At 42.3% G+C, this 20953-nt stretch overlaps 2 protein-coding genes across 5 annotated transcripts in view; one reads left to right on the plus strand and one right to left on the minus strand.

Annotated features, from left to right (window-relative positions):
- The first annotated feature begins 1065 nt into the window (after nucleotides 1-1065).
- On the plus strand, nucleotides 1066-12068 carry LOC129186679 (protein phosphatase 1 regulatory subunit 12B-like). Its single transcript, XM_054785161.1, has 7 exons — nucleotides 1066-1345; nucleotides 2956-2972; nucleotides 3069-3207; nucleotides 7120-7221; nucleotides 7987-8031; nucleotides 8509-8559; nucleotides 10032-12068. Exons 1-7 carry the CDS (start codon nucleotides 1247-1249, stop codon nucleotides 10116-10118), a joined length of 540 nt encoding a protein of 179 aa, XP_054641136.1. The 5' UTR covers nucleotides 1066-1246; the 3' UTR covers nucleotides 10119-12068.
- LOC129186677 (synaptotagmin-2-like) overlaps nucleotides 11643-20953 on the minus strand; it is a 29020-nt gene continuing 19709 nt past the window's right edge. For 3 of the 4 annotated variants that reach the window (XM_054785159.1, XM_054785157.1, XM_054785158.1), the window contains 6 exons: nucleotides 20351-20482; nucleotides 17752-17919; nucleotides 16884-17051; nucleotides 16611-16728; nucleotides 16363-16496; nucleotides 11643-14115 (listed from right to left, as the gene is read on the minus strand). In XM_054785159.1, coding sequence (XP_054641134.1) covers nucleotides 13900-14115; nucleotides 16363-16496; nucleotides 16611-16728; nucleotides 16884-17051; nucleotides 17752-17919; nucleotides 20351-20482 — 936 coding nt within the window. In that variant the 3' untranslated portion in view covers nucleotides 11643-13899. The remainder of the gene's footprint in view (nucleotides 14116-16362; nucleotides 16497-16610; nucleotides 16729-16883; nucleotides 17052-17751; nucleotides 17920-20350; nucleotides 20483-20953) is intronic. The other variant, XM_054785160.1, reaches the window with a different exon arrangement.

Consider the following 20953-nt stretch of genomic DNA (forward strand, 5'->3'; position numbering starts at 1 on the left):
AATATAAATTCACAGAGAAGTGGAGCATAACGAGTTGCAGTGAAGCAGAACTTGTGGGTGGAACTGGCCGGATCTGACGTCACTTGCTCTGCCTCCTCCAGACGCGGGAGAAGTGATGGAAATTATGAAAAAGAATAAATACTTAAACATTTGAGCATACACTTAACACAGAAAATGTGCCTTTCAATGTTATTTTTCACGGCGGAAATAACAAGATCAACATGTGTTTTGATGCCATCAGCGCTTTAAGGTTTCCAGGGTAACATCGGCACGCTACTTGCAGCACTTCCCCTCCAAACACTAATTAAAATAGATTATTGCAATAATAAATAAAGTCATTGTAACATCACTACCGCCGTGTCTTATCATTCATGTCATCGTTACACTCCCCCTCCCCCATGCCATATTGACCCAGTATTGAAAATAATTGTATTAATAAGCTATGAGCAATTAGCTATTTGCAGCCTTCAACATTCGAAAGAAAAGATCAGGCAATGTGATGAATAATAAAACATACAGTAAAGTATAAACGTATATACTAGAAAAAATCTCTCTATATATAGTATAAAAAGTATAGTAAAACGTAAAGTGCAGTATATAGTATAAAGTATATAATGTTAAAATAAATTGAAAATATTACTATACAATATTGGGTAAAAATTGCGCTAAAAGTGCACCTAAATTAGTATGTTTCTGATCATTTTATTTAAATGTTTAGTATTTCAAGTGATAACATTCAATATGAATGCTCTCTGAATGAAGTACTTCTTTTGGCCAGCAGAGGGCACCATGACAAAACAATTAGTAAACCAAAACCATTACTGAACTTACAGGTATATAGAAACTAAGACACTCAAATGTTTTAGTATTTAGGTGTTTTGAAATTAAAACCAAATAGTATTAAACAAATTACAGTTTAATGGCTCATTATATATCCATTCATTAACTCAAGCACACTGACAATAGTATGCTTTTGCAATAGACAATAACACTCTGCCTCACCATTGAAGACCATGCATGACCACACAGTGCTGTACAAGCCAGCCCACTCCTCTGTCCCACCACAGGACACCCTCGACCATTCAGACCTAAGACAGTATGTCTCAACATCACGTAAGGATCTAATGGCCTCTATCAAGAATAAATCCACATCTGGGATGTGGAACTAGACATTTGTCTTCAACATCTGGAAGGATTTTCTTTGCTGAAGTAAAGTCCAGTTAGACCAATACAGCGACTGAGAGCGATGTCATCCCAACTGTCTCCAAACAAGGATCATTTACGCAACAGAAAGTCCACATCAGACTCATCATCACCCCCGCCTGCCGCCAAGGAGAGCCTCAGGGTGAGCTCAGATTGAGTTTAATCTCTAAAGAAAGAATATGTAAAACATGTATCTGACATATTATTATATAACTTCTACTCTAACTTCTGTGACAGTACTATTGCTCCTGCAAGACTACAGTACAAATAGCTCCTCATATTTAGTGGTTTTTGACACGATCTGACGGTCCCATACTAAATAATGTGCAGTAATGCTAATTAATTTGTTCCAGGCTCAAACTGTCACTATGATAAAACGTGTACTGTATTTTACTGTATCAAAAGACTAAAACAGTTAAAGTAAAATTAGCCATGTGGTTGACTGGCGACCAGTTCAGAGTGTACACCGCCCAAAGTCGTCTGGGATAGGCTCCAGCTAAGCTGTGGCCCTAAAAAGGACAAGCAGTGTAGAAAATGTAAAGTAAAAAAGTTAAACTATTCCCCCTTTAAATGGCCGATGGAGAGGCAACATGAAGGTGTTTGTATACAGTAGTAATACTGTCACCTAGTGACCTTATGTATGTAATGCTGGAATTGTTACTTTAACATGAAGTATTTATGTTATCATCTGCCTGGTAAAATGAATCGATGTTTAATTGATTATAATGCACACATTGCACTGAGCAGCCAGACCCTGCCTGTTTCCTGCTCTATGCCACACTTTTATACCACACATCCTCACTGATACTCTTCTGAGGAAGCATTACAAAAAAAACAAAGAAAGGAAAGGAGTTTATACTTTAGATGTTCACTGAGCTGAAGTCTCATTAGATTTGCTGACCTCACTTACGATGATGGTTTGAACTATGCTTTGAGACATATGTTTCCAGGAAATGCTGGGGCATGAGAGCTGACATTGGACTTGGGAAGTTCTACGGTATTATCTCCTAGAAAAGCTGCACTTACAAGAGGATGAGAAGAGTGAGAGAAGGGGGATAGAGTGAAGTGAAGCACTTGGACCTGCTTGTGGGAACTCACTCGCAGTATTTATGGATGTTTATCTCTGGGGAAAGTCACATTTTCCATTGGGGAATATCCAGGACAGCAGTGAATTTGTCCCAGTGAGATGGAGTAAGGCTGGAGGACACATCACATCTGTATAAGAGAGCTTCACAAAAGCCTTCTTCTCAGTCAGCGTTTTGTTTACATATCTCCAGCTCCAGAGAAGTCTCATAAATGTCCAAGGGATGATCTAGGAATCTTTATGAGTTGTGTTGTTCACCAAGAATAAGTTTCCATGTTTAGTTTGCACAAGAAAAAGCAACAGCCAGCTCTTTGGGTTGTGTTTTTTTAAATGTAATGTTAATATTTGAATATATCGCTTGTAGACAGGCCCTATGGTACATTGGTGTCAAACACAGGAGACTGTCCAACTTAAGCAGGCCCTAGTAATAAATCCACTTGTATTGCCTTTTTTGGGTTTGTTTACTTATCTCTGCATGTTAGTTTATTTAAGGGACCATTCCCTCTACGCTCCCTTGGACTAAGCTTAGTATCATAGCATGGAGCAAAGTTCTCCTGGGAAAAATGTATCTATAGTTGTGGTTAGCTGGTGATGTCCCTAATTTTCTGTTAGGATATATACGGTAAATATATAAATTACAACAATAACACATTTCTTCTCTGTTTCAGCATGAACGACTATCGAGGTAAGATTTGTTTTAATTTACGCAAACCCTGGCAGCCAGAGTCCCGGGATTAATAAAATGAAAGTCTTAGAAGTGGCCTCTCTTTTTGTTTTTCAGACTTGGGTCGTCTGGTTTGTCGGACGTCTCCAACAACACAACCAAAAACCACGCAGAGTCTTACTTCTCACGCAGGGAGAATAGACTTTCAGCAAGGAAAAAGGCTGAAGAGGAGCTAGCACGCAACGACTATAAGAAGGCACGTGACGGAAAATTGTAAAATCTTTGCCTCATCCTCCACACTTTGGAAAACACTTTTTCACACTTCTCAAGAAACTAAACAAATACTGAATTAGAAGGCTAGCAAATAGTAAAACATTTAACATTTAAATCACATAACACTAGAATCATGTAAAATTACGTGTGGTACCACAGGGGTCTGTTCTAGGACTATATTTCAAGATACTAAAAATGACCCATTTTAAGCAACAGTTTTTAATATTTTCGCAAAAAAAAATCTTGTCTAGCAATTTTCAAATGAAAACAATAATGTTATATAAAAAAACAATACTTATGAAGATATTTTTACCAGCAATTAGTTATTTTTTCTAATAAAAAGCTAAAAACTTAATTATGGGCATGCCTGCAACGCAGAGCACCCCATCTTATTAAACTATTACTCTTGTGTTTAAGATTTTCTCATTAAATACGAGCTAAATGTGTAACATTATTAAACTTGATTTAAGAAAACATTACTCTTTCTTATAATCTAATTAATAAATCTAAAAGTTGGTGAATTTACATGCAAATCAAGCCAAAAAAAGATTTCAGATGTTAGACCCATAATCAAGCAACCTTGGTTCAAATCTCCATAGGAACATCTTTGTGTGGCGTTTCCATGTTCTGGGCTATCTGGCTTCTCCCCATATACCATAAATATGCATCTTAGGTTAATTGGAGACTCAAAAGCGGTAATAGTTGTTTGTCTATGGAAAAACCTCTGTTCCATCCATCCATCTATCTTCTTCTGCTTATCCGAGATCAGGTCGTGGGGGCAGCAGCCTAAGCAGGGAGGCCCAGACTTCCCTCTCCGGCGCCACTTCGTCCAGCTCCTCCCGGCGGATCCGAGGCGTTCCCAGGCCAGTTGGGAGACATACATGTGGTCACTCCAACGTGTCCTGGGTCTTCCCCGAGGCCTTCTACCGGCCGGACGTGCGCTGAACTATCTCCCCAGGGAGACGTCCGGGAGGCATCCTGACCAGATGCCCAAGCCACCTCATCTGGCTCCTCTCAATGCGGACGAGTAGCGGTTCTACGCCAAGTCTCTCCTGGATGAGAGTGCTTCTCACCTTATCTCTAAGGGAGAGCCCAGCCATCCTACGGAGAAAACTAATTTTGGCCTCTTGGTCCTTTCGGTCACTACCCAAAGCTCATGACCATAGGTGTGGGTAGGAACGTAGATCGACTGGTAAATTGAGAGCTTTGCCTTTCGGCTCAGCGCTTTCTTCACCACAATGGACCGATGGAGAGTCCACATCACTGCATACGCCGCACCAATTCGCCTTTCGGTCTCACGTTCCATCCTTCTATCACTCGTGAACAAGACCTCTAGCTAAACTCCTCCACTTGCGGCAGGATCTCATCCCTGATCCGGAGATGGCACTCCACCCTTTTCTGGGCGAGAACCAAGGACTCGCACTTGGAGGTGCTGATTCTCATGCCGGCCACTTCACACTCGGCTGCGAACCGATCCAGTGAAAGTTGAAATTCACAGCTCGATGAAGCCAGCAGGACCACATCATCTGCAAAAAACAGACTCAATCCTAACCGGAACCCCTCAACGCCCTGGCTGCGCCTAGAAATTCTGTCCACAGAATCGGTGACAAAGGGCAGCTCTGGCGGAGTCCAACCCTCACTGGAAACGAGTCCGACTTATTGCCAGCAATGCGAACCAAACTCTGACACCGGTCATACAGGGAACGAACAGCCTGAACTAGGCTGTCCAGTACCCCATATTCTCTGAGTACTCCTCACAGAATTCCTTGAGGAACACAGTCAAATGCCTTCTCCAAGTCCACAAAACACATGCAGACTGGTTGGGCAAATTCCCATGCACACTGAAGAACCTTGTTGAGAGTGTAGAGCTGGTCCACAGTTCCACGACCAGGACGAAAAGCACACTGCTCCTCCTGAATCCGAGATTCAACCATCCGGCGGTTCCTCCTCTCCGGAACCCCTGAACAGACCTTACCACGGAGGCTGAGGAGTGTGATTCCACGATAGCTGGAACACACCCTCCTCCACACCACCACCCCGGTCTACCAATCCAGAGGTACCGCCCCCGATGTCTACGCGATGCTGCAGAGTCGTGTCAACCAAGACACGCCTACAGCATCCAAGGCCTTAAGGACCCCTGGGGCCATGCCACCGTGGAGCTTTTTGACAACCTCAGCAACCTGGGCCCCAGAAATAGGAGAGCCCACCATGGAGTCCTCAGGCTCTGAATCCTCATAGGGAGACGTGTCGGTGAGATTGAGGAGGTCTTCGAAGTATTCTTTCCACCGATCCACAACATACCGAGTCAAGGTCAGCAGCGGAAGTTGTTCTCCATGGCTTCTCCTAACTCCTCCCATGTCCGAGTTTTTGCCTCAGCGACTGCCAGAGCCTCAGACCGTTTGGCCTGCCGATATCTGTCAGCTGCTTCCGGAGTCCCATGAGCCAAAAAGGCCCGATAGGACTCCTTCACCCCTCACAACTGGTGTCCACCAACGGGTTCTGGGATTACCGCCACGACAGGCACCGACCACCTTACGGCTACAGCTCCGATCAGCTGCCTTGACAATAGAGGCACGGAACATGGCCCATTCAGACTCAATGTCCACCATCTCCCTCTGAACATGGTCGAAGCTCTCTCGGAACTGGGAGTTGAAACTCCTTCTGACAGGGGACTCTGCCAGTCGTTCCCAGCAGACCCTCACAATACGTTTGGGCCTGCCAGGTCTGACCGGCATCCTCCCCCACCATCGGAGCCAACTTACCACCAGGTGGTGATCGGTTGACAGCTCCGCCCCTCTCTTCACTCGAGTGTCTAAAACATATGGCCGCAAGTCCGATGATACGACCACAAAGTCAATCATCGAAGTGCGGCCTAGGGTGTCCTGGTGCCAAGTGCACATGTGGACACCCTTATGCTTGAACAAAGTGTTTTTATTGACAATCTGTGATGAGCACAGAAGTCCAATAACAGAGCACCCCTCGGGTTCAGATTAGGGGGGCCGTTCCTACCAATCAAGCCTCTCCAGGTCTCACTGTTGCTGCCATTGTGAGTGTTGAAGTCCCCCAGCAGAACAAGGGAATCCCCTGAGGGACTCCAAAAAGGGTGAGTATTCTGAACTGCTGTTTGGCGCATAAGCACAAACAACAGTCAGGACCCATCCCCCACCTGAAGGTGGAGGGAAACTACCTTCTTGTTCACCGGGTTAAGCGCCAACATACAGGCCACAAGCCGGGGCGCCCGTCGCCTCTGAGTACTGGCAACGCCAGAGTGGAACAAAGTCCATCCCCTCTAAAGAGGACTGGTTCCAGAGCCCTTGCTGTGTGTCCCTAGAGCTAGCTTCTGTAGCCGAGGATCGGACCGCCAAGGTCCCCGCCATCGGCTGCCACCCAGCCCACTCTGCACCCGACCACTTTGGCCCCTCCCATGACTGGTGAGCTCATTGGAGGGGGACCCATGTCGTCTCTTTGGGCTGTGCCCGGCCGGGCCCCATGGGTGTAGGCTCGGCCACCAGATGCCCGCCATTGTGCCCCTCCTCCAGGCCTGGCTCCAGAGGGGCGCCCCAGTGACCCGCGTCCGGGCAAGGGAAAACGAAAAACCTCTGTTAAAGAATAATATTCCTAAATGTAGGAATAAGATTATAAGAATTCTAGGCAAGCAAATTTTGCATACCCCATTGGCAGAATTTTTGCCTGAAATAAGAAAAGTTTTTTAATTTTAAGATAGTTTAGACTTGTTTCAAGTATGGCTGTTTTTGCTTTGTGTGTGTTGGCAGTGGTCTTAATTAATTAACACAAACAATATTAGCCACATAATCAGAACAGCAATAGTCCAATAACCAAGCATGCAGTAAGTGTGTGTAACTAATGTCAATGATGATCCACATTTATTTTGCAGATGTATGAAAAGGCACTAGCCACCAACCAGAGGCTCAAGTCCAGACTGGAAACCAGTAAACAGGAACTGGCTGTGATCAAGGAGCAGCTACAGAGAGCTCAGGTAACCTCTGTGCTCCATTTCCAGCCAAGAATGGATCTTGAATTGAGCTCACATGAGTGTAAATACCATTTGTGGCGCCCCCTTATAGGTTGTGGCCACAATGCTTTGGAAGACATGTTATCGTACCTGTAATACAGTTATCCTAAAAGTTTTATCATCATTAGACAAATGGTCAGTGGCTTATGGTCCCGTCTGTGCCCCTTAAAAGAGGTTTTGCTTGATGGTGGTTATGTTTTTCAACCAATCTCGTTCAAATTTTACACACATGCTCTTGTCAGTCCCCTAAAGATGTGAACCAAATTTCTACTAAACACCCTAACATTACAGTGGGTGTTTTGTAGAATCAGCATTGAGTTGTGTGAGAAATTTCAAGCCAATCCGATTTATGGGGTTTAATAACAGGCCCACAATGTGGTGTATTTGTCAGAAAAAAAGGAGCTCGGGCTACACAGTAGGGGTGCATGTTTTGACAAATTTGCATCCTTTTGTGTTCAGGAGTAGAAGAGTTAGCTTACACCATATGTGCCAATGGAGGGCTAAGACACTGCAGGTTTTCTCTACAACCAGTTTCTCCTGCCAGTGATTTAATTGATGAGCTCCTTCCCTCAAATTGAAGGTGGTTTTGATCATTAAAATCACAAGCTTTAGTAACCGGCTGGAAAGAAAACCTGCAGTGTCTCGGCCCTCCATGGCAGTTTGACACCCCTGGCTTACACAAACCAATATATACAGTCATGGGGTTTCCTATCTTATCTTTCATTGCAGGCAAAGAGTGAACTTGGATCCAACATGCTTGATACAGAAAAAAAGGTACAAATCATCTTTATTGAATGTATCATTAAAAAAAAAAAAATACTGAACTTGGTCAAATGTGCTCATCATTCAGCCCTGATTAGCCAACTTCCAACCACTCCAAAACTGCATCGCAGTTTTATTATTATTATTATTATTACTACTACTACGGGTAGTGGTAATAGTAATAATATTGTATTATTGTCTACTACAACTACCACTACCAGTGCATTTATGTGCATTTTCCTACAATTCCACTTTCCATCCGGTCTCTTTATATCAACACTGCTGTTTGAGGCAGATGTCCTCCTCCACACGTATCTTTCATTCTTGTCTATGATTTGTTCCTGCTGGAGTGCAAATGCATCCCTCTCTATCGTGGTCACAATGCTTGCTAATGCTCCTAACACTGCTCTATTAGGCCAATATGAGTAGAATTGATTTATTGTGGTTTTTAAATGTATGTATTATATTTGTTGCTTATGTTATTGATAGGACAGCTGGAGTCTTAGGAAGAAGATATCAGACATGGAAGAGCAGGTGAAGGTATGGCTCATTACCTCCATTTAAGGAAGCTTCCCGCTTTATTGTAGTTAGCCTGACAGTGCTTGTCACGATTGTGTTTTCGTTCTATGATGCCAAAGCTATCGGAATCCAGCGGCAATCTGCCAAACAAAAAAACCTTTGTTCATCTGGTGATGAACCTCTGAAAATAGGCCTGCAAGACAGAAAGAGGCTGTGTTGGTTTTCAAGAAATGGCTCATTCTTGACCCCCGGTGTCAGAGTTACATGGTACGGAACAAAAGGGATTGAAAGTGGATGTAGGCTTGTTTTCCACTCATTTCTTTTTCCAAAGGCTTTAGTGGAGCAATGAGCAGTAAACTCAACCAATCTTTTTCCACCAAGGGCCATATTTAGAAGGGCACTTTGATACATTTTGTGCACTAAAATGCTCATGACACTAAAACACATGTTAATCTTGCAGTGAAAAATAACATTGAAAGGCATATTTGCTGTGTATAGGAGGAAGTAACGTTTCCTCAAGAACCTGCCCACCTGTACCTGGAACTACACATGGAATACATTGTGTTTTGCCAAAAAGACACCATTCGCCGGGTCAGATTCTTCTTAGTTATTGTGCTCGGCACATTTCGAGGGCAGTTGCTTTGATACTGCGCCTCAGATAAAGGAAATTTTGGGACTCAGTGGGTATTACCGGAGAATGCTTCCATCAGCAGCTGTCCCCACTATCTTTCTTTGAGGCAAACCGGGGAAAAGTACTGACACAGACGGAAATTAACAAAAAGTGGATAAACGTGCCAAGATGGCAGTAAGTAAATCTACATTTTTTTACTACATATAATCTAGAATAATAGATTTTAGATATTTTACATATCTAAATTAATAATAAGGGTTTTCATGCCAAGTTTCAAGGCTTGCTAAACAGGGACTGCTGCTGCTCACTTGTATCTTGCAGTCGATCTGTCAGTGTCAGTAAGTAAATCCACTTTGTTTCTATTAGATATATTCTATGACTCTAATAATGCCAAATTTCAGGGCTAGCTAAACAGCAATCACTGGTCACTCTTCTTATATTGTGTTATTGTTGTGAAAATTTCTCTTTTTTCGCTTTGCTGCACATCCATGGCTGTGTGTTGGAAAGTCTGGTTGACGGAAAGCGTCCTCAGCATGACGTCACAGCCAAGATGGCGGTGGTTCAGAAAACCCGCTCAACTTCATTTCATTCGTAAACGTTTTATTAAGTGAATACTTTAATTTTGTTATGTTTGTTTCAAACATGTTGGTGCCATGATTACTTTCTTAAAGCGCTTGCAGAGGTAGATAAAGCTGCTGGATGCTGACCACTCGTGATATTACAAATGCAGTTACTGGAGTTGATGGATATTTGCTATAGGAGACTCGCGGTTAATTGAAAAAGACAGCTATCCAGATGGGGGGTATAAATTGTTAGAAGTGGGGAAAAAAAGGTTTATATTGTGTTGTTTGTTCCTACTCAGGTCAAAGCAGAACTTCACACGGAGAACCAAAGACTGAAGGATGAAAATGGAGCTCTAATCCGAGTCATAACCAAATTATCCAAGTGATTTCATCCTCTGAAGAGGCGGGATTGCACGTGATGTCTCTTACCTGTGTTGCATCTGCTGCTGATAATGATGATAAGAACACAGGCGATCACTCTGGTTCCCTTGAAAGATCTTCTTCTAAAAGCATACACAAAGACAAAGCCAGATTATTCATCATTCCAGACATAAACTGAACCGACAAAACTGTTTTGGAGCTTTGTGTAAATTATCTATACTTAGCCTGATGCAGTTACACTATCACCATGGAAACAAAGATGCTTCCATCACCCTGGGAGTGTGAACCTTACCTTGTGAAGCGTGTTGTCACGATTTCCTCCAAACAATGAAACACATACAAGTGGTGAATAATAGTAATTAGACATTAATACCTCAAAAGTAGCAGCCATATGTGCATTAAATTCCATGTGTGCACACATATGACGAATACCAACCACATTAATGATCATTTGTCTTTGTTTTATTCGTATTGCGTTAATTTGTGTTAAAATTCCAGTATATAAAGTATGTTAGTGTAGAAAATACACGTTTTTATTGATTAAAGATGTCACAGATAGTTTACTACTATCATTAAATTAACAATGCACACATGTTACCATTTATAGTTTTATTTTAGTGTGTCATTGTGTTATGATTGTTATATTTACCGGTAAGTGCAGTTTTAAGCACACTAACAAAAAAAACAGTTAGAACGTTTTCTGTGTTTATGGTGCCACTCACTGTCAAATAGTGGAAAAGCACCCTCTGCCGAAAAGAAGGTGACTTTACTTCATAACACAGCAGCCACTTAAAAACACACATTATGTTGTATTAAACTACTTTGTTATACATTAAACTGGTTTTAATGGTGATTTACTCGGGAGATGCAAATGTTGGTTACATTTGCAAATAAAGAATTATGTGTCATTATTTGTTTTATTAGCCAACACAATTCAGTTAATTGAATTAACTGAAATGGGGATTTCCCTCCCTGTATGTGGATATGCTATATATGGGCCTAAAATACATACCGGACATGGACCACATGTAATAAATCACATTTATGCAACATTCATCAGAAAGCTGAAAAGCTAAAAACATTTCAACTAACGCCATCCATCCACGCCTGCATTCATAAAGTGAATGAAACTATTTGTGATCGCTTCAGTCTTGTGCTACCATCAGTTATAAGCATTCCTTCAAGCGTTCCTTCATTTTCTATAGCACTTGTTCTCATTACGGTCACGGGTGAGCTGGAGCCTATCCCGGCTGACTGAGAAGCGGGGTACACTCTGAAGTGGTCACGAGTCAGCTACAGGACGCACATAGACAAACAACTAGTCACATTCACACTTCCGGGCAATTTAGAGTCTCCAATTGGTCTAATGTGCACGTTTTTGGACCGTGGGAGGAAGCCAGCGTGCCCGGAGAAAACCCACGCACGCAAAGGGAGAACATGCAAACTCCACACAGAGATACCCAGCGGAGCTCTGAACCTTTGATCCCCTGACAATTCTAAGCAATATTTACAAAACAGTACGACCTCTATTAAAAACAGTCTCTGCACACTTTTTATTCAGCTGTTTTATTATCCAAAAAAGACACAAGAAGACAAACACAGATACACAACATAATAATAATGTTTAAAACATGCTAATATTTACATCATCTTGTACATACATGCTGTAGCCTATTAACAAATGAACCCAATGCATGGTGGATTGATATTGATTCTGGCACCAATATGGCTGTTGTGAAACAGAGAAAAAGGCTGCGCTTTTTGGCAATTGCTATTTTGTGAACCTTAACGATGAAATGTAATGTTTCTAGTTTTTGTTTCGCGCTTTGGCTTTGATGATGAGAGCTTTTCCATGATGACGATTAAATGCTGCAAGGCGTGTAAGGCATGCTACATTCAGCATCTTTGTTTGGCTCATTGGATATGTCTCATGTTCACCTCCTTATAAAAAATGTTTGAACTTTTTGGATTTCTTTGATTTTAAAGCGTACAATTTCACTACTGAGAATGTTGAAATCAGACCTCCTCCCGCTGCTGAACCTGAGTCCATTCTCACTTAAACTGAGCATACACTGTTTCATTTTAGAAGTGTTGTTTTTAAACCCCAACTCGCACTGCGTGAGTTCCAATGCTCACAGTTAGGTGTTGCTGCTTCACTTTAGTCCTGTGCATCTTGCCAGTGTGTTTCTAAACTGTCAAGAAGTAGTAGACGAAGATGCTTTGGCTACCTACCTTGATGTGTGCTGCAAACGTAATCTAAAGTCCCAATTGAGCCTTTGAAAGCACTTTTGAAACCTGCGCCAACCCTTTTTTAAATCCAACTGTCAAGCCTTCCTGCGTTTCCTGGTCCTCACAACGCTTGGTGGTTACATATTAGCATTACAAGCATTGTGTATGGTAACGTTTTAAATTCTTCTATTTTCACCCGCTTTTTTTATACGTTTCAGAGGTCACACAATAGTGTAATAAAAGTGTACTGGCCAAAATCTAGCCTTTATGCTGGAATTTAGGCAGTTTAAAAGTGTTTTTAGTCAGCCCGACTGGGAACACCTCTGTTTTGTGTGTCTGTAGCTTTAATGGTAATGAGTTGTGTTTCCCCCGTGTGTGTCGTTATTGTGCACTTTATCCACTTTTTACATATACACTGTAACTCTGCACTTGTCCAACATAACAACGTAACATTACGGAGTGGGACAGGAGGACACAAACGTTAGCAACACTATCATATCTGTGTGACCTTCAGTGCTAACATTACACTTACATTTTTACATTTTTTAATAGTTACTCTATTCGCTGAAGAAAAACAAAACGTTCATACTTCAACCCTTTTCCGTGGCTAACTGACGAATAGTTGGCAGAGCTATTAAGATGGTAGTGAAGCCTGCATTTTGGAAAGCTGGTGGGCGTATACATAAGGCAGCCTCACCTAGCTAGGAGCGGATCAGATATAGTGTCATCATCAGCTTTATGCCTCCATATTGATCGATTTGTCAGGGTTGAAGAGTGGTGTGAAGGCTACATTTGCAGAAGTTGGGACAACTTTCCCGTGTCATTATGTTACTGGCCTTCAAATGCTGCCTCCAAAGAATGTACCTTCATCACAAAATTTGCGTATGTTGGGTCAGACTTTGTTCAATTGTGCGAGATGATCGCGGCCAAGTTTTGGATACAGAAATGAATCCATCGTTGTACGACCAGGTCAGGAGCAGCCAATCCCTCCTCGTTTTCTGATGTCCAATGAGACTTGGAGACAACATCAAAATGGGGCTCGATTCGTACAGCGTATGCCCATTTTAAGGTGAGTAAGGTTTTATATCCATGCGGTCATTGGCACAATAATCGTCCCTGCCTACGTCTTGCTTTGAAAACAAAAAGTTCTCAATCTCACAGAACCCTTTATTAAGCTAAATGCATTGCCAGACAAACCTAAAAACAATTGTGACGTCTGATGTCATTTTTTTTCTCAATTTGGCATTGAAAGACAAGAAAAGCAGGACCTAACCAAACCACCTACTATTGCTGTTGTTTTCGCACATATTGTGAGGATAATTAGGTGAAGTGAGCCACGGCGAGGTGGGCAACGCATGCTCTATTAAGTAAACTAAAGGCTTTGCCACAGCTCAGTCTCGAAGGAAAGACTTAAAGGGTCAATCATCCAGTCTCTCAGTAAGCATATTTGTCCAAATGGATGAGCAGATATTCTGTTCTTTTTTGTCTCTGTCTCTTTTTTGACAAAGTGGTCTTGGGATATGTCATGCAAAGCTTCAGTAAGAATGTTTGAGTCGGTTACTTCTTGGCTGCCAATGAGGCCAGCTGACCATCGATGTCCTCCTCCGGCTGCAAAGCATGCCACTGGGCAATGGGGCGGCGCGGATTGGCCAGCATGTCGGACCAGTGCTTGAGGCCGAGGCCGGTGGCCTTGCTGCCCACAAAGATCTTACCGATGGCGTCGTTCTTGCCAATCTTGTCGTAGTCAAACACCGTGACAGCAACAAGGATTTTCTGCAAGGATGACCATACATTGATCAGAAACCCCAATCTAGAACTGAAGCTCTCTACAAAGGTCCTGTGCATGGACCGGAATACAGTCGTCACTCGCTACATCACGGTTCGAACATTGCTCCCACACTCTATCACGGTTTTTGAAAAATGTATTAATTAATAAATGATTGCTGTTTTATGGTTGAATATGGCCCATTTTTAGTCAAAACAAATGCATAGTTAAGCAAATTGTACAAAATCTTGGCCTAAATTCAGCATTTTCAAGCATAAAATGGCTAAATGAACTAAAATACAAATACAAGGCAGAAGAAGCTTTTTAATCGGGAATGCAGTACTGCATTGTACATTGGCCACTAGGTGTCGGTGTTCAGTGAGACAGGGACCAGACTCGTTACTAAGGTTTCCCGGGGAACACATTAACTGTGACACTGCTCGAGCAGTAGTTTTATCTACTCCTTTAATGGCTTATTTACTTTCATTTTTTCCACTATAATGGGTAATACGAGTGTAAAGGTATTGAACGACACCATTAAGGAAGTACGCTGGAAGTATGCTGTCCAGAAAAAAAAACAAGGAGTCTTTATTATTATTGTCTAATATCTTATGTCTTATTTTCTCTGATTACATCTACTATGTTGGCTAATATAAATGTAAAGGTGACTATATATCGGTGTTATTTCATGTCTTGAGGGCTCTAATAATGTTAAAAAAAACATATTTTGAAGATCATAAACAGGTTTTCTATGCCATAACTACAAAAATATTCCATCCATCTATCCATCCATCCATCCATTTTCTTCCGCTAATCTGGGCCTGGGTCGCAGGGGCAGCAGTCTCAGTAGGGAAGTCCAGACTTCCCGGTGCCCGACCACCTATTCCAAGTCCACCGGGAAGACACCAATGCGTCCGGACGATGTCCGAGCCATCTCAACTGGCTCCTCTCAATGTGAAGGAGCAGCGGCTCTACTCTGAGGCCCTCCTGGATGACCGAGCTCCTCACCCTATTATTTCTTAGGGTGAGTCCAACCATCCTACGGAGGAAACTCATTTTAGCCGCTTGTATCCGCAATCACGTTCTTTCGGTCACGAGCCAAAGCGCATGACCGTAGGTGAGGGTGGGAACATTGATTGACCGGTAAATTGAGAGCTTTGCCTTCCGGCTCAACGCTCTCTTCACCACGACGGTCCGGTACAGTGACCGCATTACTGCAGACGCTGCACCGAGCCGCCTGTCAAACTCACACGCCAACCTTCCCTCACTCGTGAGCAAGACCCTGAGATACTTGAACTCCACCTGAGGCAAGACCTCACTCCCAACCCGGAGGGTGCAATCCGCCCTTTTCCGACTGAGAACCATGGCCTCGGATTTGGAGGTGCTGAGTCTCATCCCAGAAGCTTCACACTCAGCTGCAAACCGCCCCAGTAATCCCTGAAGGTCACAGCCCAATGAGGCCATCAGGACCACATTGTCTCCAAACAGCAGAGATGAGATCCTAAGGCCCCCCAAACTGGACTCCCTGGACACCGTGGCTGCTCCAAGAAATTCTGTCCATAAAAATTATGAACAGAACCGGTGTCAAAGGGAAAGGCGGAGGCCAACGTTCACGTTCACCGGAAACGGGCCCGAGCCACCTCATCTGGCTCCTCTCAATGTGGAGGAGCAGCAGTTATACTCGGAGATTCTCCTGGATGACATTTACTTGGGCCCCTGTCAGTCATGGACCCTTGGAATTGTCCTAACTTTCCCCCCTTGACGGTGTACCTGCTCACACACACACCAATGCCCTAGAGACACATAGACCCGCTGGAGAAAAAAGTGTCTCAAAGTTGTTTAAAGAGGCGTTATAATGCTAATTTTAAGATAATGGTATTCAGCAGGGTCATCTAACAACAGCTAAGAAATATGATTATTTTGTATTTTGTTATTTGGTTTTTATGTCAAAAAGTATCTTTACAAAAAAAAAAGGGGCCGTTTTATATTTGGCTTAATATGTTAATACTGAGGGCATACTCACACTCGGCCAGTAGTCCTCAAATATTTTCTGTCATGCCCCCGTTAGGGGACAGAAATTTTAATTGTTGTAAAGGTGACCTTTTTTTCTAAGGATTACACTCAAAGCAAAGAAAAGGAAACTCATCCCAGATACCTGTACCCATAACCTTACAGGGTCAAGGCATACCCAAAGTCCCTTAAACCTGTAATCTGAAGACAAGAGGATCTAGTTTGACATGAAGAGTACTCCATACCTGCATCTGTTCCAGTGGTATTTCAAAGCTAAATGATTCATTGTAGTACGGATTCAGGGTGTTCTTCTTCACTGTGGTCTTCTTCTTCTTCAGACGCTTACCCCCCTGCAGCAACTGGATCTTTACATAGGGGTCTTGCAACAGAAAAGAACAACAACAAAAAAACACAACTAGCAACCATTCATTTTCCAACATTGCAATTGCATTGTGGTAGCGATGCTGGTCCTTTGTTAACGTCTTCTCCCTACCGGACAATCCACAGGCGTCCATCTTCTTCAGGTTTTTGGCCTCCAGGATGCAGACAGTGAGCTTACCAGCCGTGGGGACGTAGCGGAGGGAGATGCAGATGTCCCCGAGCTTCTCAGGCTGGAAAGACACAGTCATCATGAATAAAGAATAATGAGACTAACGTTTTTGAAGCACATTCCTAAAAACAGCACAGCACTCCTTTCATATAGAGGACTTTTGACTAGGCTTTTGGCAGCAGGTACTTAAAAACAGCTTAGATCAGAGTTTGGCACCTCCTCTTGATCGGCGCTCTCCAGATCCCTCCACTCCTCAATGGGCCTCCCAAGGTCGATGGTATTCATGGGCAGCTTCACCTCTCCGATGACGTCATGTTTGGAAAAGCGGTCATAGTCGTAAACGGACATCACTAGAGTTTTGCCACCAAGCTCCTCATAGGGTACCTAGCGTAACACACAAAAATCACTATTTTTCTTTCATTTAAAGCACAGACCAGGAGATAAATAAGCCACAATGTAGCCTCTTGCTAACGGACATGATTAATGTATTCAGTGTATTGATGATTTTTGATTTTCAGTTTAGTTGATCATATAGAATTGGATCTAGCTGACAATGCAAGGACAATGGACGTCAGTACAGGAACCGGGGGGGGGGGGGTCATGCCCACTTAGTTTGTTGCCTAAACAGGCTGCCATAGAAGTCCAAAACAGGATCAAAAATGTGAATGAAGTGAGGTTAACCTGTCTGGCAAAGTTAGCTTGTCAAATCTGCTGCAACTCTTCATTAGTATTTTGTGCCATGTAAAATAAACTGATTGATCAAAATAATCTGAGCGTCCATCCCTGGGCTCTGCAGCACAGAAATGTCCGAAATGAAGCGCATCGTGAGATGAAGAAATGAAGTCATCGTCATCTCACAGAGGGCTCCAGTACAAGAAGATTCACTGTCCAAGTGCAGCAAATGTGCAGACAAGCAGAAATTCCCATCTGACCCGGAGACGTTTGTCAAGTCCCTGCAGGCCTTATTAGCTGAGACAGGAAAGAGCAGAGTGCTCATTCAGCCTCAGGAACCTGACATAACACATTCCTGTTCGACGCTCTCATAGTACACCAGGATCTCTTTCCTCTTGTTTCACGTGCTCACCTTGAAGACAAATGTCTCATTGAAGACAGGGTTGAGTGTTTTCTTGTGGACTTTGGTGTCAAACTTCTTCTTCTTGTCAGGAAAGAGCAGGACTTTCACGTACGGGTCAGAAGTTCCACCCGAATCCATGGACATGAGGTCTGCAGCTTGGAGGATGCCAATGGTGAGCTGTGTGCATAGAAAAGACAACCTGATTTATGTCAGCGTTACTTCTGCAGAGTAAACACTCCAGCCGGCACCAAAGTATTGCAATCAATCAACACACGTCTCGCCTGACTGGAGGTGTATTATATTCTTCAATGTCACAAAGGGCGGAACAACAGCTCCTCCAAACAAAACACTGACTGACTTCTTCTTTCACCAAACAATGTCTTGTCCCTAATCAAGGCATCGCTTGGCTAGCGGTGACAAAAACTGAAACTTGCAGAAGACTCGATATACTTTAGAGTAGTCAGTGTACATCCTGTATTGCAGTATAGATTTGCTAGCCACTGAAAATAAGTCAACACACAGCCGTTATTATCTCATATGTGTATACAATGACAAAGAAGTAGCAGTGTAAGAAGACTATAGAATTGCTTAAATGTGACTCATAAACTAGTATTATAATATAACAATAAATGTATAACAAAAAGTGTAACAATCATTATTGATAATAACTTACAATAGCTAGAATGGTAACGGTGAATGAATGTCAGTGGTGCACCTTCTCTTTACACTTGTGTACGCAAAGGTTAGCATTAGCATGTTCATAAACAGGCACACGCTAATGGATGTTTTGCCTGTATATACTGTAGTATATATGTTTGTTAAACCTTGATCTGGACATTATATCAGTTGTATCAGCTATATCATAATAATGGATACTGTACATTATTCTGCAATGTAAAAACTCAGGAAGAAATGTGGTATTACCCCTTTGGCATAATGTTGGATGTTTACTACTGCGTCAATGTCATTAGTATTACTTCCTATGGGGGAATAGCAGCTGTTGGGTACTGTAATGATGTTCATGCTAGTTTCAGGTAACTCTTTTAAAGGAGCAAATATAAACATATCTTTTCAGCTTAATAAATGTGCCTTCAAATTGCATGAATGATCGATAACAACATGGGGTAAGTGTACATAAACCTATTATTAACAATAATTAATAATATTATTAACAATAATAAGAATTAGACCTGTTAACATTACCACATTAACGCCCGTGATTAATCTGGAAATCTTAACACATGAAAATATAATAATGCAATTTAATAATATGACTAAACTTGACCATAATCCCCTCCCTTGGTCCTATGCGGATGTTTATAATCCTTGGTTTGAAAGGTGAAAGGCGGTGCAAATGCCACCAGCAATGATGAGTGAGGAGACAGACCCTGGTCTGCTTCAAATTTTAAATGAGTTTTTTAGTTTAGTTTAGATCAAATCGAAGCTGTGTGTACATATTGCAGTGATGAACTCGTCTTTTCATCGAAGCACGAGTCTAAAGCGACATCTTTAGGCAATATCTTTGCTAACGTTAGCAAAGAGGCTAATAACAACGTGGGGTCAAGCTTGGGGTTGTCAAACTGGAAGAGTGCACCAGACTCGGACTTGTCAACAAAAAGACAACAACCTGGTTAACTAATGCAGTCGCTGCCTGCAGACCCATGATGACCCATGACCCCGTGATTTAAGACAAGGTGTTTGAGCATCTCATACAGATACCTCAAGTGACCCATTATATAGACCACACTTTCAAGCGGCACTGTCGGCGCAAAAATTCACAAAGTGTATGGAAACGAAAAGGCAACAAAGGCCAAGCAGCTGGCCAGGAGACAGGAGACCGCTGGACAGCATTACGCAACCGTAACTACCTCGGGTTACCGGGTTAAATGTCACCGCAACATACAAGCAAGCCGTTTAAAGTCACTTTGCAGTAGAAGTGATTTTGTCCTTGGTTGTCTGCTGATAAGGTTAACTTTATGAATACTATTACTCAGCAAATACAGGGATTGTATTATCTTTACGTTTACAGTTGTTAAATAAAGTTTAAAATGCTGTTTTTTTTAAAAATGCCATACCTGGACTTATTCGATCTCAAAACATTCAAGTCAATTGTAGTATTTCAATAGATAGATTCTATCTATTAGCTAGTTAGACAGACCTTTTTAAACCCAATGTATGAAACGTATGAAATGTATGATTAATCATGATTTATCACAGATTAGACATGTGATTAACTTGATCAAATGTTTTAATCACTCGGCAGCATTAGTAATACTATAATTATACAAAACAGTGATGTAATAAATAAGTATATGTAAACATAAATTAACAATAATAATAAGAATGTAAAGAATAAAATATAAATAATGTAAAAAGTCAAAAATGCATTTTCTAAATATCTGCACTTAAAATAAATTGACTTCAGACTATCAGAAATTGACACTGAATATTTTTATTTAGTTTTTGACTTGATGTTCACTGCTCAAAGGTACCGTATATCTAAGATGCATCTCATTCATTTGACAAGATATGCTGTAATAAAAATGGTTGTTAAATTGCTGAGATGATCTACAGTCTAAATATCATTAAATAACAATACTTCACAGACCTTCGTATTCTCAAAGTCATAGTCAATGGAATATTGCAGCTTCCCCAGCTTCTCTTGCTCTTTCTCCTCTTCCTCCTTCTCCTCTTCTGTGAGCCCGGTCTCTCCTTCGTCATCGTCATCATCCTGCGGTTTCTGTGGTCATGAAATGAAAACAAGTAGCATCAAAGGTCAGGAGGAGCTTTCAATCCCAACACACCGGGCTCCCCGAAACTAGCTAGCATGCCGCAGAGTCCAGTTTTGGTGACAGCTTACCTGCACAGTAACCCAGAACGTTTTTTTAATAGATTTTTTTTTTTTTTTAGCCGCTCTCAACACCCTGTCCTCTCATTTTAGGGCCCTGTCACACCTTGACGATTTAGCCAGCTTACGCCAACGTATGAAAAATTTGGCCAATACGCTGGCGTACGTCGAATAAGTTATGGGTAAGTTTTGTATATGTTAACAGCACGTGGAAGCACGCCGGCATACGTCGTAGTACGTCTAGGTCGATCCAACATAAGCCGCTGACTCCGCTCTGTCTCCGAGGAATGAATGAATGAGTGAGCGAACGAGTTAAGGCGGTGAAGCGTTGGACGTACTGCCCGGCCGAGGTCCCGCCCTGGG

The sequence above is a fragment of the Dunckerocampus dactyliophorus genome, chromosome 8, assembly GCF_027744805.1.
Source record: "Dunckerocampus dactyliophorus isolate RoL2022-P2 chromosome 8, RoL_Ddac_1.1, whole genome shotgun sequence".
In the NCBI taxonomy this organism is placed as follows: Eukaryota; Metazoa; Chordata; class Actinopteri; order Syngnathiformes; family Syngnathidae; genus Dunckerocampus; species Dunckerocampus dactyliophorus.

Coding starts and splice junctions, on each gene's coding strand:
- LOC129186679 (XM_054785161.1), top strand. CDS start 1,247: ATGTCATCCCAACTGTCTCCAAACAAGGATCATTTACGCAACAGAAAG. Junction 3,208..7,119: donor CACGCAACGACTATAAGAAG/GCACGTGACGGA, acceptor TTTATTTTGCAG/ATGTATGAAAAGGCACTAGC. Junction 8,032..8,508: donor TGCTTGATACAGAAAAAAAG/GTACAAATCATC, acceptor TGTTATTGATAG/GACAGCTGGAGTCTTAGGAA.